This window comes from Solenopsis invicta, chromosome 12 (assembly GCF_016802725.1).
Source record: "Solenopsis invicta isolate M01_SB chromosome 12, UNIL_Sinv_3.0, whole genome shotgun sequence".
Classification (NCBI taxonomy): Eukaryota; Metazoa; Arthropoda; class Insecta; order Hymenoptera; family Formicidae; genus Solenopsis; species Solenopsis invicta.
Window position 1 is genome coordinate 16,415,962 of NC_052675.1, and position 17,451 is coordinate 16,433,412.

The 17,451-nt window shown below is 35.3% G+C and overlaps 3 protein-coding genes and 1 non-coding gene across 9 annotated transcripts in view; 2 read left to right on the forward strand and 2 right to left on the reverse strand.

Annotated features, from left to right (window-relative positions):
* Positions 1 to 6,452, reverse strand: part of LOC105196015 (ras-related and estrogen-regulated growth inhibitor) — a 54,433-nt gene extending 47,981 nt beyond the window's left edge. The window contains exon 1 of the mRNA XM_026133382.2: positions 6,346 to 6,452. The gene's annotated coding sequence lies outside the window, so the exon portion shown is untranslated. The remainder of the gene's footprint in view (positions 1 to 6,345) is intronic.
* Positions 1 to 7,398, forward strand: part of LOC105205838 (RNA polymerase II-associated protein 3) — a 37,465-nt gene extending 30,067 nt beyond the window's left edge. The window contains exons 2-11 of the mRNA XM_026133378.2: positions 1,521 to 1,977; positions 2,386 to 2,659; positions 3,246 to 3,462; positions 3,692 to 3,853; positions 4,148 to 4,275; positions 4,561 to 4,664; positions 4,868 to 5,792; positions 5,999 to 6,122; positions 6,365 to 6,535; positions 6,916 to 7,398. Coding sequence (XP_025989163.1) covers positions 1,817 to 1,977; positions 2,386 to 2,659; positions 3,246 to 3,462; positions 3,692 to 3,853; positions 4,148 to 4,275; positions 4,561 to 4,664; positions 4,868 to 5,792; positions 5,999 to 6,122; positions 6,365 to 6,535; positions 6,916 to 6,995 — 2,346 coding nt within the window. The 5' untranslated portion in view covers positions 1,521 to 1,816 and the 3' untranslated portion in view covers positions 6,996 to 7,398. The remainder of the gene's footprint in view (positions 1 to 1,520; positions 1,978 to 2,385; positions 2,660 to 3,245; positions 3,463 to 3,691; positions 3,854 to 4,147; positions 4,276 to 4,560; positions 4,665 to 4,867; positions 5,793 to 5,998; positions 6,123 to 6,364; positions 6,536 to 6,915) is intronic.
* A 244-nt stretch (positions 7,399 to 7,642) lies between these two features.
* On the reverse strand, positions 7,643 to 7,714 carry Trnaa-cgc. Its single transcript has one exon. It is a non-coding gene; the product is annotated as a tRNA-Ala (tRNA).
* Positions 7,715 to 8,483: 769 nt separating this feature from the next.
* LOC105196014 (mothers against decapentaplegic homolog 4) lies at positions 8,484 to 15,593 on the forward strand. Of its 6 annotated transcripts, none has more exons than XM_026133379.2 (12): positions 8,484 to 8,975; positions 9,363 to 9,567; positions 9,902 to 10,050; positions 10,774 to 11,053; positions 11,378 to 11,641; positions 12,132 to 12,269; positions 13,218 to 13,382; positions 13,643 to 13,816; positions 13,899 to 14,153; positions 14,231 to 14,512; positions 14,636 to 14,766; positions 15,089 to 15,593. In XM_026133379.2, the coding sequence occupies exons 2-12, from the start codon at positions 9,501 to 9,503 to the stop codon at positions 15,167 to 15,169; spliced, it is 1,986 nt and encodes a 661-aa protein (XP_025989164.1). In that variant the 5' UTR covers positions 8,484 to 8,975; positions 9,363 to 9,500; the 3' UTR covers positions 15,170 to 15,593. The 6 variants fall into 6 exon arrangements, with proteins under 6 accessions (XP_025989164.1, XP_039311618.1, XP_011160031.1 ...); XM_011161729.3 differs by having other exon boundaries at positions 8,485 to 8,975; positions 13,191 to 13,382; XM_011161728.3 differs by having other exon boundaries at positions 8,486 to 8,975; positions 13,188 to 13,382.
* Positions 15,594 to 17,451: the final 1,858 nt, after the last annotated feature.

Genomic DNA, 17,451 nt, shown 5'->3' on the forward strand with positions numbered 1-17,451 from the left:
CGTACGCGAGCGCGTGTCTGCGGGAGGAGGAGGAGGTTGTATCAGAAAAGGGGAGAGTACCTACTCTCGGACACGGTGCTGAGAGACGGTGGAAATGCGAGTTTATCCTCGTTAGACGCTTTGCGCGGGGCTGCACTGTCTGTTCTTCGCGGGGAATTGCAATTTTTTGCTTAATTCTTTAGTTTTATAAATTGCAAAACTTTGCAATCGGTTGCGTTTCTCAGTTTTTGGACTTTAAAAAATCTCAAAAAAAATTTAGTATATTCTTTTAATGTTTAGGGGAAAATAATTGTACAATTTTATACAATTCAAAATGTTTTTTTTTTTAACTTTTTTGTAGTCCAAATTTGAATCCAAAATTCGCAGAAATCGTCTAGGTCAATGTGACCCAGGTTTGTCTACGGAGAATTAAAGAAACGTGAGACGCGTTGACAGAAATGAGAATTCTGGTTCATCTTTTTTAATTCTAGCTCGCCATACTAGGCGATTTTTTTTCATTGCTGTTAATTTTTTTACAGCTAGAATCATATCTATGGATAGGTTGGATAGTTAAATTTCAAACCTCAATCCAAGTCTTCAAAATATTTTTTGCATTATTCTCAACGTGAAAGTGCATCAAAATTTAAAAGGAGTACCTGGTACTCGCGTGTAGCTAACTCATAAGTTTTCAGCGTTCTGGACTTTTTTATTTTTTATTAAATATACATTTACTCAGTTCCAGATAGTATAAAAATAAATGCATGAAATTATAGAATTAAAATAAAATGGTGTAATATAAAATATTATGGTGTAATGTATACGATTATTATTAAGTGCATTGTAATATTCTTCGTCTCTTGCATATTAACGCGCGCAAACACTGAAACTTCCGGGTCTATTTTTGAGATCCGTTCTCCTTAATCATATACAATATTGTTCTTAATACTTAATTATATTGTTCAAATATTAAATAATAAAATTTTGCTCACTAATTGTAAAATTATGATTTACTGATTTCTCAAAAATGTCGATTTTTGATACTTTAAGTAATTAAATTTTTTGGAGCGATTTATATCGTATTATTTTTTTTTTTGTTAGTCCAAAGGGTCTAAAAAAAATTCATCGGTTTCTTGCTTCAACTTTAAATTAAAAAATTTGTGATTTTTTAAATTAAAGTCATGTTTTATGAATTTTTACAATATAATTTTGTTAAACAATTATAAATACTTATTCGCTATAAAATATTTTTCATTCAAGTCCTGTTTATCTTACTCTGAGGTATCGATTTCACTCTTCGATGTTAAAAAATATACTTTCTGTTCAGAGCTATTAGCGTAACAAATTTACAGGGTTCCATAGACTCTGATGCGAAAGTGACCAAAAATAGCAATCTAGGATTAAGATATTCGACGAGTACAAATGAATCGTCGTTCCGTCTTCGAAAATTTAAATGCGTTCCTAGTATTTTGGAGGAGCCGCGAGAGTTTCAAGATTCGAAAGTACGACATGCGACCGTTCATGGAAATTTATGTATATTTCAGATACTATCGATCGTTACGAAGGAAGGCCCGAGTCGTGCAGAAAATCAACAACCCGCGTATCCGTGGTAACTTGACGAATCAACGGGGGAAACAATCGTCAGGGTCGTGAGATCAGAGTACAGAGTAGTAATTGAAGATGATTGACATGCGCTGTTAAAGAATCCAACAAATCCTGTTCGATCTCTACTCAATCGCCACTCAAACTCAACCGCTGTCTGCGCCGAACGAGGACAACCTGCGCATAATTTGTGCAATCTTCCGATCGTCCCCTCCTTCCCTGCGTCGCATTCGTTATCATGGGCAACGAGAAGGAGGTGGAAGTAATCAGCGTCGCGCAGAGGCCCGAGAAGAAGACTCTGCTGGAGAGATACAACATACCGGTGGAGCACTTTACGTACGAATACATATCGCAGTGCACCAATGCGAGAACTCTGGAGCGAATCGTTCTCGTCTTGCGGTGAGTCTTCCTTGAGACGCCGGAAACGCTCGGAAGGGCGAGGAACGCGCTTTAACGCTAATTGATTACCGTCGTTACTATTTTATCTTGCGCTGTCCGACGTTAAAAAGAATTTTCCTCAACGTCTGCCAATCAGGTTTGCGAGGCTGGCGTCCCTCGAAACCTCTCTTTACGCGAAATATTATTAATTCCACCTTGACGCTTCCTATTTTGCGTTACCTCTACCTCGGCTAATCTCCTCGGTACATTATGATAATTACAGTACGTACTGACAATTTTTTATCTCTCCTCGCTAATCGTCAGCGAGATTTGCAGCCCTACTGCTTAAAACGCCATTAAACCCGTTATTTTCCGGCATGTTTATTAACGATTCGTCATAAACATCTCCGCATGCGGTTTTAATACCAGTTCTGGGGAAGAGGGAGAGTATCCAGATTTGACGAAGCACGCGGAGGAGCGTCTCGCTAGGATTAAACCGACGAGCGCTGTTCTGAGGAAGGTGGAGCCAGTCTTGAGACGAAATATGTTAAATGCGAACGAACGGCAGGAAATCGACGACGACATCGGCAATTGGACGTGCGAGATGCAATCTCGCGAGAAAGATTTAGACGAAGGAAAAGGCATCTTCGCCAACGAACCCTGTCCACAACCGGAAATTCGAAAGATTAAAACGGCCACTAAAGTATGTCAATGTAATAACCAAAACATAGAGGAATCTATTGTTAACGTATTAATAAATCTCACTTCACATTTGTATTTTATGACAATATTATGACTATATTTTTGTATTAATTAATTATTATATATATTTATACATTGAGAAAAAAGTTGTTAACTTGACTAAATTTTTTAACTTGATAAAATTTCCTCAAGTATTTATGTATTTAAGTGTAAACATTTATATTAAATATTTAGGTTATTCAATGTAATATATAAATGCTTAAACTGAAATTCAAGTATTTTATATATATTTAAATCAAATATATAAATACTTGAAAAAATTTAATCGAGGTGAAAAATTTAGTCAATTTAACAACTTTTTTCTAAAAAGAATTATATATATATATATATATATATATATATATATATATATGTGTGTGTGTGTGTGTATAAAAAATATATGGTATTTTTGTATTAATTAATTTTTAAAGTATTAAATTGCAATTGTGAATTGGCAAAAAATGTAGACTTCTAATTGCTACGCATATTTATTGAAAGTAAGAAAGCGATACTGACAATGGCTCATAATTCGCGCATTATGTTTCAAGGACAAGAAGACAAGCCTCAATGAGAAAAAACGCGACAATCCCAAACGAATTTCCTCGTGTGACTATGCGGCTTGGGATAAATATGACGTTGACACGGAAATAAACAGGATAGACCTGCAGGACGAGCAACGACAGGTCGAAATGAAGAAAATTCAGGAACAGCGAAAGGAAGTGAATAAAATGAAGAGGACGGCCCATAAAACGACGATCGATAAACGTACGTTCGTAAAGTAACGTTTTTCAAAGTCACGACGGTTAATTAGGATAGTAAAGAGCTATCAAAATAGCCTATCAATTACAGGGTGTCCCAGATAATCCATACACTTCGTTTCTCTCTTCGCTAATTTTAATAGAATTTATAATCTCGATCCTCCATTAATTTTAATCAGAATTAAATCCCCCCCTCTTAAGTTAGGTTTATTTACGATCTTATAATTTACTATTAGTCTCATTAACCGGGACGGAAATAAACGTAATGGCGGAGCAAGAAAGAGAAAAGGGGAACGAAGCCTTCAGAGCGGCTGATTACGGGGAGGCTCTTCGATATTACAACGCTAGCATCGACATAGACTCGAATCTAAATGCCTACAACAATCGTGCTATGACATGTAAGCAAACTCATACTTTTACATTTTCATTCTTATTATAATAAAATAATCATGCGCGATTATGTAATAAAACAGCTAGGATAATAAAATTCTTTTCCTAGTTCTTTTCTTTGCGAAATGTAATTCTTTCTAAATTATTAGACGATAAGAAAGATAAATTGAAAAATTAAAGATTGTATTATTATTATTTATTAGTAGAAATAGGATATTTTTCTGCTTTTTAATTTTCGTCAAAATGTCGCTTAATTCTGTGTTGCATAATAAGATCCCATTGAGCCAATATATTGCGTTCAGTTATAAAGTTGCAGCGTTACGAGGACGCGCTTAACGATTGCAACACGGTACTCAGTATGGATTACAGAAATATCAAAGCGCTTCTTCGCCGAGCATTATCTCTGGAACATCTCGAAAACCCGCACGAGGTATAAAAATTACGTAATATTCGTATTGATTTACAATCCATATTTAGTATTGAAATAAATTTCACAGCTGAATAAATTGTCAAGGTCATCCATTGACGTCCATTGATTTGATATTAATAAATTTAAAAATATAATAAATTTACTTCTAGAAATGCGAAGAAATTGATTAGAACATTTGAGAAAAACTTCAATTGAAAAACAATTTTTATTTAAATGCTTCGTATATGACGTTTCATAATTCTCATATAATTCGTATATAATTAACTGATGTATTATTTCACATAGGCTTTGGCAGATTACGAAGCTGTTTTAAAATTGGAGCCAACTAATAAAACGGCAATATCCGGTGTGAACAAGTTGAGAAAACCAAGCGACTCGAGGAAAATAAGGTAGAAGTATATATTCAATTTTTAAATCCAGTATTTATACTGTAATTTATATGGGGCTGATGCGAATTGATAAATTACAAAATCTCGAGATATTACGATACTTATTATAGCATTTACAACTACGGTTAGATTATATCGACAATTTATAAAGATGTAGTCATTATATTACTGTCATTATTAAATTGTTGACTATTCTTGCACAGGATGAAGATCGAAGAAAATATGAGTTACGATGAAAACAAGGGCGAATGTATAAAAGCGGAGAGAACTGTGAAAGAAAACAGCACTGAGTGTCCAAAATTGCGTGTTAACAGCGATATATGTTATTGCGACAGAGCGCCAAGCTCGTCGCGAAGTATTGCAACGAAGCCGCACTTAAAAGCGAGTTACTGCGTGGAAACCGAGTGCAACAAAGCAGCGGCAACAGCAGCAGCGGATGCCGCCGCAAATAAAAGCAATAAGAAAACAACGCGTGACTCATCGAGCGGCAATAAATTATCACCTGTTGCGAGGGATTTAGGCGCCAGAAATAAAACGACGAAATCGCAAGGCGCCGTCAGGAGCGACGATATTTTCGCGATTTCGCGCGAGTCATTTCCTGGGCTGCGTGGCGCAAAGAATAGACTGGAAAAGTCTATCTTTTCGTGCGTGTCGTCGCCTGTGAGTAAAACGAAGCCGTCCACGGTTATCATCGAAGAGCTTCCGAGTGACGAAGCTTACGAGAAGTCGGCGAGGCCTGCCGACTCCAGCGCGGCGAAAGTGGAAGCAAAGAAAGAAACGAGTTCAACGAAAGAAAAAAGTGCCTCGACAAAGGAATCATGCGCGAATAAAAATAAGGAATCAATTTCTCTCGTAAAAGAAAGCGAGACTAAAACGCCCGGCAAAGTTCAGATAGCTGGCAAGTGTGAAGAATCGAGGAAAACTATCGATTTTAGCGAAGTAAAGATAGAAACGAAGAAAAAGACGGTAGAGGAAAGAGACACTCCGCTAAACAAAATATCAAATGTAGACAAGAATAAAAAGTTATTCTCTCTCGAAAAGAAGGGTAAGACTAAAGCAAATACATCGAACAAAGTTATAACTAATGAGTGTCGAAAAGAAAGCACAAAACTGGACCTGGAGCTTCAGGTATAATTTAAATTTCGGCATATACGGTGTATAACTTTATGTTTCTTTTCATGTTGAAAAATTACCAAACAGTGATAATTTTCAAAGAATTGCAAAGAAATTTAACTAGTTAAATGTCATACAATTAATAAAATGTATGAAGCAATAACAAATGTAAAATAATAACAGAGCAAAAAATAAAAGATATTTCATGTAATCTGTTCCAGAAATTAGATAACATCGAATCTCCTTACGAATTTGTCCGTCTGTGGCAATCTTTGAAGGACGATGTTAATCTGGAGTTGCACGCGAAACTTTTGCGATGTATAGCGCACGAGGATATAAATAAAAGTAAGTTTTACAAAATAGTATTAATTATAAGTGTTAATACTTAAATATTATCTGCAATTGTAAGAGTTCATTTAACCTATTAATGACCGTTGGTTTTAATATTTTGTACATTACATAAAACAAAGAATTATTATTTTAAACATAATAATACATCAGACACTTGAAACAAATTTATAATTTATAATTCTATAATTCGCAAAATTTTATTTATAATTTTACATACCGTCTATTTAAATTTGCAGTCATAGGCAACAAATTGGATGCAGCGATGTTCAGTCTTATCTTGCGTTGTTTGGATCAAAAATTCTGCACGCCGAAAGATACGGAATTGCTCGCAAGTCTGTTGTATTCTCTAAGTCGACTGAGCCGATTTTCCATTATTAGCATGTTCATGGATTCTACGGATAAGAAAGGTAATATGAAAGTTAGTAAGCAACGCGTGCGTATAATTGCCGTGATCGAATTAGAAGCAACTTATATTCGCGCTTCTGATTCGATTTCTTTGACCAAACTCTTATTAATTTCTGATTAATCGACGATTAATTTAAGCGCCAGAATTAAAGGAAAAAGTCTGTGTACTCATTGCCGCTAATTTAATCTTTCCTTCATGCGCTAAACAACAAAAAATTAATAAAATGCTATGTTAATATAGTATTATTAGTAAAATATTACTTGATACGTTCATGATCTCCGATTAAATTAATAACAGTTTAAAATCGACTTGAATATTTAAGTTACGTCTATGTAGATACTCTGTTATATAAGTATTTGAATAAATTTGTATTTGTTACAGTACTGGAAAACATATTGCGCTTTTTAGAAAAGGAGGATTCATCCAAAGCCTCACAATTACGTCAGATCTATATTACTTGAAGATCGCGTCATCGAATGTTATGTGCGTTAATTAACATCGGAATAACAATGTAAAATTTGATCGCATGAGGTCCATTATTTTCACCAATGTAGATTAACTTTGATCTTTGTTTAATTTACTCATTATCTTTTTCTAATTTTTAGAACTAGAAAAGAATAAAAGGTAAATTAAACCAAATCAAAGTTAATCAACATGTGTAAAAATGGACATGACTCATCTAATTTCATATTTTTCTCGCGGAAATATCAATCAAATATTCAAATATAATTTGTAGTTTCTTTGTAATTCGTGTTAGTTATCTTGCTTACTGAATTATGATTATTAGTAGATGTAATTAGTATTGTGTGTCAGTATTATTTGTACGATATATAGCTAATTAAATTGTAATTATTTTAATAATAACGAATGCGATTATGTTAATAACTAATAATTCAGATCATTATCTTCAAACATGATAAACCGGTTAAAGACAGACAGAGAATGAATAGAGATAGAGATAGAGATAGAGAGAGAAACAGGATCAAAAATGTATTTATTACATTAAATTTAATAACGAACTTTTTCTAATAAAACGAATGCAAAATACATATACAATATTAAGTGTGTATATTAAAGAAATGAAAATAAAAAAAAAAAAAAATTTTGTTGGAGGAGCTGGGATTTGAACCCAGGACTTTCAGCATGCGAAGCAGACACTCTACCACTGAGTTACACCCCCATTTGAAAGATCTTCGCTTAAACAGAAAGACATGGGACACGCCATTTTTTAAAAATCTTTTTATAATTATATAAGATTAAAACGAATTAAATTACATGGCAGTACATTATATATTGTAAATTATAGTTTTATTAGTCGTAATTTCTCACGAGAATATAAAATTGTCCTCATCTAGCATTTAAAATTATGTTATATATACGTAAAACGTAATACATGTTCCATATAATCTGTATAAAGTTTGAGCTGCAAATTTAACATTATTTGTTCTACTTTGACGTTTTCGCAATATTAATTATTAATTAAATATAAACTATGCTTCTATTATCATACATGATATTTTCCATCAGATCGCAGTCAAGAACAACTTTGACAATATTCGATACGAGTCTCAAAGTGTTAATTCTTCCGATAGTCTCTTCGGAATTTTAATACGAATCTTTTAAGTCAGCGACGTCTCGTCACCGTTTATCGCAACTGCACATTCTACACTTCGTTTCTTCCTTCCCGCTCCCTTGCAAAGAGGAATATACGCACCTATCTCGTTTCAAACGAGCCGAAAGCACAGTTGGTCGCACGAAAAAAATAGCAAAAAAAACGCATTCCTACCGATTTTCTCTCCATCATGGTCCAATACGCAACCTCCAATGAGACCAGAGAAAAAGAGCGCTCGACGCAGAGCTGCCAATGGCAGCGTTCGCGCGATCAGCGATACGAATCCGCCTTGAGAATACGCCGCCGCGCGGCTGATTTGGCCGCACTGTTCACGGCGACATCATCCGCGCCCCGCGGACATGTATTATTGATGCGCTAACCTATTCGAGCAACGCTCGGCGACTCGTTTCGAGCAAAGTGAGATTTGCAACAGTGACCGGTACAACCGCGCGCGTCGCGCCCGGGTGATCAACCACGAGGAGCGACCACGCGGCCGTTGTCGCGTCACGTTAGAATTGCGTTGCACCGCACTACGCCGCACCGCCGAGTCCGCCACTACCACCACACCACGACAACGACGACGACGACGACGACGACGACGACGACGACGAGGACGCTCGGCCACCGACGTCGCGCCGCAACGAGCGTTTGCCCGCGCGCAGCTGTCATTCGCGCGTCGCCCGTCGCCGCCGTCGTCGACGTTCGATCCGGAGTGCGTGCGAGGAACGACAATCGTCGCCTTCATCGTGCATGCTGCTCGCGCGCGTCGCGGTCCCGACCCCCCGTCGATCGCCGCGTCCTCGACCCGGCCTCTTCCCGCTGCTCCAACGTAAGTTTCGCTCCAGATGATTCACTGATTTACGCGAGCATTGTTGATATAAAATGTCATTGTCAATGGATGTATCATTGACATGTCATTGTTGATGTTAGATAAACAAAAGCAGGCTTACTCTTGGTATACTGTCTCCAACAATTGTTTGCGATTGTTGAAGACCCATATCAAGTACAGATAATTCATTCATTTATCTGGCTTAAATGTTAGTATCAGGTAAATTTGTTTCTTTCATATTATTTGAGAGTATTAGAGTTTATCGTCTGATTTTGTCTGATTAATATTGTTTTTATCTGCGATTAAAGCTGTGATCAATACAGATTGAGATACAGAGCAGTGAGCGTTGTATATTTAAAAAAAAATATGATTAAAATTATTTTTCAGAAAAGCAACTGTGATATATGGATGAAAGACGAGTCGCTAGATGGTAAAGCGTGAAAGATTGGACTGTGCCAAGTCCAAAGAAAAGATCAGTGATTTGAGGGAAGGAACGCGACAGTGTCCACCACGGCTTTCACCGAGATGGTTGGATTGGCGGGCGGGGGAAGTCATTTGTATCCCTCGCCCCCCATGCAACCAAACCCAGAGTGTAAATATCGCAGCAATATTTGTTATATTATTTGAATCATATTTGTATTATTATCTTTCATTTTAATTATTTATACCTTAAGGAATTTATTTGATAATATATCATTAGTTATTGAATTAAATTAATTGATTGAAGCTTAATAATAAATTAAGCTTAATTAGAGAAATTTTAACAGCTTCAATTATTTAAGTTTTAATGATTTTATTTCATATGTTACTCTATACTTTATCAAAATAAGATAGTATTTTAAGTTGGTAAAGAAAAAAAATGTAGAGTTTTTTAGTGCTATCTTCATTAATTTATATATCTTATTTTTTATATGTTTGTAATGCAGTGAGAGAGATGACTGGAATAGCACCTAGTGCACCAACCAGTGCGGACGCCTGCTTAAGTATTGTGCATTCATTAATGTGTCATCGTCAAGGTGGTGAGAGTGAAGGTTTCAGCAAACGAGCAATAGAATCGCTTGTGAAAAAACTGAAAGTAAATATATATATATTCTATATCATTAACATTATAATACAGTGTTTTGAAACAAATATCTTTACTTTTGCTAATTGCGATTACTTTCTCAATCTTATTTTATATATTTAACAGTCAATCATAGCTTTGATAAGACAAAGAGAAAATTAGTTCACCAAAATAGTTGATTGTCATGCTTTGATTGCCAAAACAGTGTTAAAATGTTGACATTGAAATCACAAAGTTTTGATGTTTTGCAATAAGAATATAAAATCTTCGAGTCCTTAGTACTACATTTACGCTGTTACATACGCGCAAATCTTAATTAAATTTGATCAAGTAGTGCTCGCAAAATACATAGTACTTCCAATGCTATTTTTGCTGCATCAAATTTGATCAGTTTCTATGTTAAAGATACATGATAACATTAAGTATATTTTTAATTCAATTACTTGTAAATAATATATTTTATTCTATTATGAACCACATCATTGTATGGCAATAAATTTAGCAACCTCAATTCTAACATGCTCGATTGATATCTTGTGCACTTACATCTTCTGATTTTTTACCGCAACATGAAGATACATGCAGACTCTAAAGCGAGAATATATTTATTATACTTTAAAAATTGTATTCTACAGTTTGCAGTTTCTCATCGATTTTCCATCATATTTTGAAACTACAGAGATTTAATATATTATATGTATAAATATCATATTACACATATAATTTGATCAACAGGAGAAGCGTGACGAGCTGGACAGCTTAATTACTGCAATAACCACTAATGGTGCACATCCAAGCAAATGTGTTACTATCCAAAGAACTTTGGATGGTAGACTGCAAGTGGCAGGTCGGAAAGGTTTTCCTCATGTGATCTATGCTCGCATCTGGAGATGGCCGGATTTGCACAAAAACGAGTTGAAACATGTGAAATACTGCCAATTTGCTTTCGACTTAAAATGCGATTCCGTTTGCGTGAATCCTTATCACTACGAGCGAGTGGTATCACCGGGCATAGGTATGTTACGACATGTAATCTCGCATTAGAATTTATTTTTAACACACTTAGAATTTCTGTTTCACATGTATGACACTTTACTTCTGTTTTGCAACTTTTTAATTCCCTACTCCTCTTTTTTATTTTCGCCTGTATGATTACGAAAAACGCTCAGTTAAGCTTTATTCTATCACTTGCAATCATTCTCGATCGTAATTATCCAACGAGGTAAAAATAAACTATGCATCCTGGGGTTAACGAATATAGAATACTAGAGAGAAAAAATCATTGATTGTTGTGGTCTTCTTGGTGTCTTGATGGAATGGGTTGGTTTCCCCCGCACAGACCCGTTCTTTACAGACCTATCTGGCCTGACTCTGCAATCTGGCGTGGGTGTTGGACCCGGCGGAAGACTGGTTAAGGACGAGTACACGGTTGGTGGCGGTGGCACCGCTGCCGCAGCGGCTGCCGCGGTTGGTTCCGCGATGGACGTGGACGGCGAAATGAATCAAACGATTCAGCATCATCCACCGGCTCAGCCAACTTCCTCGAACAATGCACAACAAGCCCAGCAGGGCTTTATACCGGGTTTACCACCACCCAACCCGAGTAAGTTGAGTGTGTTGCGATCTTTTCATTTGTGAAGCTTCAAACTTTATTGAAATTTTCATCAATTGGCTTTACACGGCGTAAATCTGTTTGCAATTGATGTGTCTGGTGGCTAGATAGTAGCATATCTCGATGAATCGATGCAACACATTAACTACATGGACGCATCTCTTTGTCTAAATATAAGGATATTAATAAATCATTAATCCGAGAAATCGCAAATTTGGCATGTGATGGTTACGTTCCAGCAAAATTTATGCGGATACCGTCCGATTATGCTAAAAATATACATGCTACTGAATTTGGCGCGCTCGATATAATTGTTAATTATTAAAATGATTGCGCTAATGAGCCAGCCGCTTTCGTTTACTGCTATCAAATGTAGATTTAGCAGGCAAGAAATACGCTTCGCAAATTTCTCTTTTTTGTTGCGTAATACGATTTTTGTTTGGCTTCATTGTTTTCTTTTCCTTCTGATTGTTCGGCACAGCCAGTACTGAGGGTATGTTTAGTGCCAGTGGGGGCGGCAATAATGGTAATCCCCATGCTAAACTGGACGACAATAATTGCCCCAGACAAACCTGGATTCCCACGCCTCATCACTCGGCAGGCCGTAACATGCATCATCGTACGTATTTCATTGTACACAGCTATTTATTTAAGGAGCTTTTGATTATATGTCGCTGATTAGCCATCGCTCAATGTTGCCAATGTGCATTTTTCATTCTTAAAATCGAATCAGAGTTTTTCAAATTAAATATAGAATCAAAAAACATGTTAATAATACCAAATTGGAATCGTCGAAATATTCAGTGATCACCAATCATATTCTGGATTTGAACCATTTATTCGATTAGGATAATGTTGGCATTCTACTTCAAGTCAAATTATAATAAAAGATTAAATTTCGAGATGTTGTACATTAAGAAACAATAAAATGAAATTGATTTATATAATTTATAATTACTATATCTATAAGATCGTGAAGTATACAATAAAAATCAAGAAGTAGCCAACAATACTTAAAGCAGATCTTAGTGCTCAAGTAATAATTTCATAGGTAGTTTATATATATTTTTTAGTTTTTCAAATTACGCGCCACATATTTGTCGGTCTTGAAACAACTTTTAAATTAAACCAGAAAAGTAATATCACAATATTAAATTGCTAATCAATTTAGTAATATTAATGCTGACAAACATCTACATATTATATGATCACACCATCCCAAAATTCAAGAATTTGCTGGGAAAAATATAATTCTGACTGAGGTAATATTTTTAAATTCGTCTTTTGCACTCACACAATTATTTCAGTTTCAAATTAGTGACGAAATCTGATTCTGGTTTTAAAAGAATTTTAAGAAATTGAAGAACTCATTAGTTCTGCAATAGCAGAAACTGAGAATCGATTTTAAAATGGAATATCTCTCTCTTTGGAAAACTCTGTTTCGCGCAACTGTTTCAGAGCAACGATAGCGAGGGCCACGTTCGTTGCGTTTTAATATTTTGTTGCCTGCATCGTGTATGAATTTTCGATTTTGCAGCAGTAGTACATCCAATGAGTCACACCGTAGGTAGCCAGCAACAGTCGCTGAATGCTGCGTCGAGTGGAACGTCCGGTGCGCAGATTCTTAGTCCCGCACAAGGACAATCGACCGCCGATACGTTCTACAGCACTACTACACCCCCACAGGATATAAACCAACCCCCGACAGTCGACGCGTTAGCGGCTTCTCTGGGTGTGTAATGAATTCTTAGCGCACCTTAGATTCTAGCAGAAATAGCACTATATATTTTTTTTTAAGAGAAGCGCAGATGCTCTAAGAATCTAGATTTCTCTTCTAATATTTTTTTTAACACTATTTATTAGGCTTGTTCTTTTAGCAGAAGTGGCTGCATTAGTTCACGGTTTATCTTCTTTCCTTCATGTTAGATGAAGAAAGAAAAACTCTGAACTAGTACAGCTAGTTCAGCTAAAAAGAATAGATTTATTAAATAGGTGAAGGACAGAGCTCTCCTGTGTCGCCTGTGCACCTTCATCATCCCAACGGCTTTCCTGTGGGTACAGCACCGTACAATTCTGGTGCGCCACAATGGACTGGTGCAAATACTCTCACGTATACTCAGAGTATGCAACCACCAGATCCTCGACATCTTCACACAACGTCATATTGTAAGTTAATTACGTTAAGCTAAAAAATTTCTTAAACTTTGTAATTTATCGGAATAATTTTAAATGAAATCTAATGTTACAGGGGGTAGCCATGGAAATGATGTTAGTGGAAACATCGGAGGATTGCTCTCTACGCAACCAGCACCAGAATATTGGTGTTCTGTCGGTTATTTTGAATTGGATATCCAAGTCGGTGAAACGTTTAAAGTTAGCAGCGGTTGTCCCACGGTCACCGTGGACGGCTACGTGGATCCGAGCGGCGGTAACAGATTCTGTTTAGGTGCCTTGAGCAACGTGCACAGAACGGAACAGAGTGAACGGGCGCGTCTTCATATAGGTAATTATTAATTTAATTGAGAGTTTTCAATTAAGTATTCAAGAGAACAGATCTTTGACTAAAATAAAATATTTTAGGGAAGGGCGTTGTATTGGATTTGAGGGGTGAAGGCGACGTTTGGTTGAGATGCCAGAGCGAACACAGCGTCTTTGTCCAATCTTACTATTTAGATAGAGAGGCGGGTCGGGCACCTGGTGATGCAGTACACAAAATCTATCCTTCAGCATATATTAAAGTTTTCGATCTAAGGCAATGCCACAAACAGATGCGAGGCCAAGCTGCCACCGCTCAAGCCGCCGCAGCAGCACAAGCTGCAGCTGTCGCAGGCCATCTCACACATGGAGCGCCTATCACCAAAAGTAATCGATCTATCAATGACGCATTTTCAATAACGTATAATTAAATATATTTACATATTTTAATATATACACATTGTGTATATACGCACATGTAAATATAAAATTATGCAATTATTATTTCAGGTCTCAGTGCGGCTGCGGGAATTGGAGTCGACGATCTACGAAGACTTTGTATTCTGCGTTTGAGTTTTGTTAAAGGATGGGGTCCAGATTATCCGCGGCAAAGTATAAAAGAAACGCCATGCTGGATTGAGGTGTGCGAAAGTTTTCTTTAATATTTAAAAGAAAAAAAGAAAAGTGAAGATTAATAAGATTTAATAAATATTTTAAAGGTCAATATAGAAACTTATATAGCAGAGAGAAGCCTTCTCTCTGGTTATAATAATTATACTGGCAATATAGAAACTTATCAATTTTTTGTTTTGTTTATTTTTTTTTAACTTGCGAATAAATATATCAAGGCTTAAATATTTAAATTAAAAAGAGTTTAAGTGCCGTACATTTTATTAATTTACTTATATCTTTTCACATATTTTCTAAAATTCTATTTTTAAAATATTATTTTTTATTTTCTAGGTGCATCTACACAGAGCGCTTCAATTACTGGATGAAGTGTTGCACACGATGCCTATCGATGGACCGCGAGCAATCGAATAATTTCTTTCGATTCGAATCATGAGAGACAGGGAGAGCATCACAATGTTGTTGCTGAAATCGAGTGCGCAAGTGTTACATTGTTTGAACGATCATACAAGTAATTTTGGCTTGGGAACGCGAGTGGATAAACCGGACGGACCAAATTCATCAGACGGAAATGATCAAACGATTGTAACGTGAAATTTGGCCGGGAGCTCGGGGAAGAGATCTTATACGGAAGCTATTTATATATTTAACGACTCGTGATATAATAACCTGTGTAGGACAGGGGTTCCCAAACTCTCCGACGTCCATGTTACAAATGACCCATAGATAGAATATCTATATTCTAAAATTCTATAGACTTTGCTTTTCTTAATAGTGTACATAATGTAATTCATTTCTATTTTTTTATTTGCAAATAACTTTTCTTAGATATTCGAAAGAAAAAAGAAAAGATCAATACATGTCATCACATATGATGTACAAATAATTCGTTATTACATCTAAATTTATATATCAAATTTTAATTGGAGAGTATTTTAATTATTTTTGTATTATTCATTTCGGAATTTCCGTAATAGATTAAAAAATCAGAAAAGAAATAATTAAAACAGAAACTGATTGCTATGATTGTGGTTACGATTGATATTAATATACTGTTTTTTCATGTATATAGTGCGGCTTTATTTTATAATTCTTATTCACATCATTGCGACTAGATTGTGCACAATATAATGTTTTAATGTTTTTTGTTGCCATTATTTTTTGATAATGAGCGTATCGGAGAAATCAAATTATTGTTTATTGTAATATTGAATATTGAAAAAGATAAAGTTATTTCACATTTTCATGTGATAATTACTCGGGAAAAAATGTTTTATATATAATTTTATATATTTATATATAATTATATATCAAATATATCCACATACATAAAAACTAATATACAATTATATATAATTATAAATGAAAAAATTTTTCCCGGATGTTTACACTTTTGTTTCGAATCTTAAAGTTATTCTCACGTTTTAAATAAAAATTTTGCATTTTTATTGTTTATTCTTGAAGTTTAGTCTTGAATTTAAATGTATGGATGTTTAATCCGTTTTATCTAATATATAATCTGGTTTCAAATAAAATAATTTTATCTGAAAAAAATCAAGTCAGTTTATGTATTGAGAAAAGGCTTAATTATAGAAAATATAATTTTCTAATTAAAAATAAAAATTTTTGAAAAATTTTTATTTTAAAGATTCGTTGATGTTGAATAATTCGATGACGGCAGAATAAAGCATTGTTCCCTTCACTTTTCATTTCGGTAATTCTTTTTTAGCGGTTTGAGAACCCCTGCTGTAGGATAAAATATGTGCCACGGCCTTGCACTACCACCAACGTACAAAAGTGAAAGAAACGTTATTTTTATTTACGAGATGTAATTTTTTACGGAGAGAGGCGACATGACGCGTCTCATCAATGGAGGAGCAAAAAAAAAATAGAACGACAGTCTTCTATTTTACTAAATACGCGATGAGAAGTTTCCCCTTGGACGCGCAGTTCGCTAAGCTCACAGTGATACCAGTTTCAGAACCATTACATAGTCACGACCCTGTTCTTTGAGATTAGCTTGTAAGACATAACTATCTACATTTATTACTTACCGCGAATGTTAAGCTCAACATTTGTATCAGACAAGAGGATGGTCGTACCGATATTTTCTGAATTCCTGGATTTGTGAACGTGAAATAAAGAGAAATAAATTTAAAACTTTCTTGAATTCTTATATGGATTTATACGAAAATTTTAAAGTTTTGTAATCGCGGAGCTGGAAAGAGAGAATATCGATAAGATAATTTCAAACTTTCCGAAATTCAATAATTAGATTTGTGAATTTCGACGTCCAAGGATCTAGGAATCCAGAGATCTCGAACCGCAGGGATCTCAGAACCCAGAAATCTTAAAGTCCGAGGATTTAGAGATCTGAAGACGTACAAGAGTCCTAGAATATAAGAATTATCTTTACGCACGCGTGTATACAGTAGGGAGATTTTCTCTAAAGACACAGTAATACATTTCTGCCAAGTAGCAAACATAGATAGTATGTAAGAATCACCCAGGCATACACAATTACAATATAATCCTTCATGAGGATAAACTTTTTGTATTTAAATTCGCATAGAGAAGAAATGTCATGTCACACATTTTTTTCTGATTTGTGAAAAGATCATATTTAGAAAACGTATTTATCACAATTTATATATATTATAGGCATAGCTATAGCGATTATATTGGCAGAAATTTGG

Excerpts from the sequence above, each read along its gene's own strand:
- LOC105196014 (XM_011161728.3), top strand. The coding sequence starts at position 9,501 with ATGGTTGGATTGGCGGGCGGGGGAAGTCATTTGTATCCCTCGCCCCCC. Across the intron at positions 11,054-11,377 it reads AGTGGTATCACCGGGCATAG|ACCCGTTCTTTACAGACCTA; the intron begins GTATGTTACGAC and ends TCCCCCGCACAG. Across the intron at positions 14,513-14,635 it reads TGGAGCGCCTATCACCAAAA|GTCTCAGTGCGGCTGCGGGA; the intron begins GTAATCGATCTA and ends TTATTATTTCAG.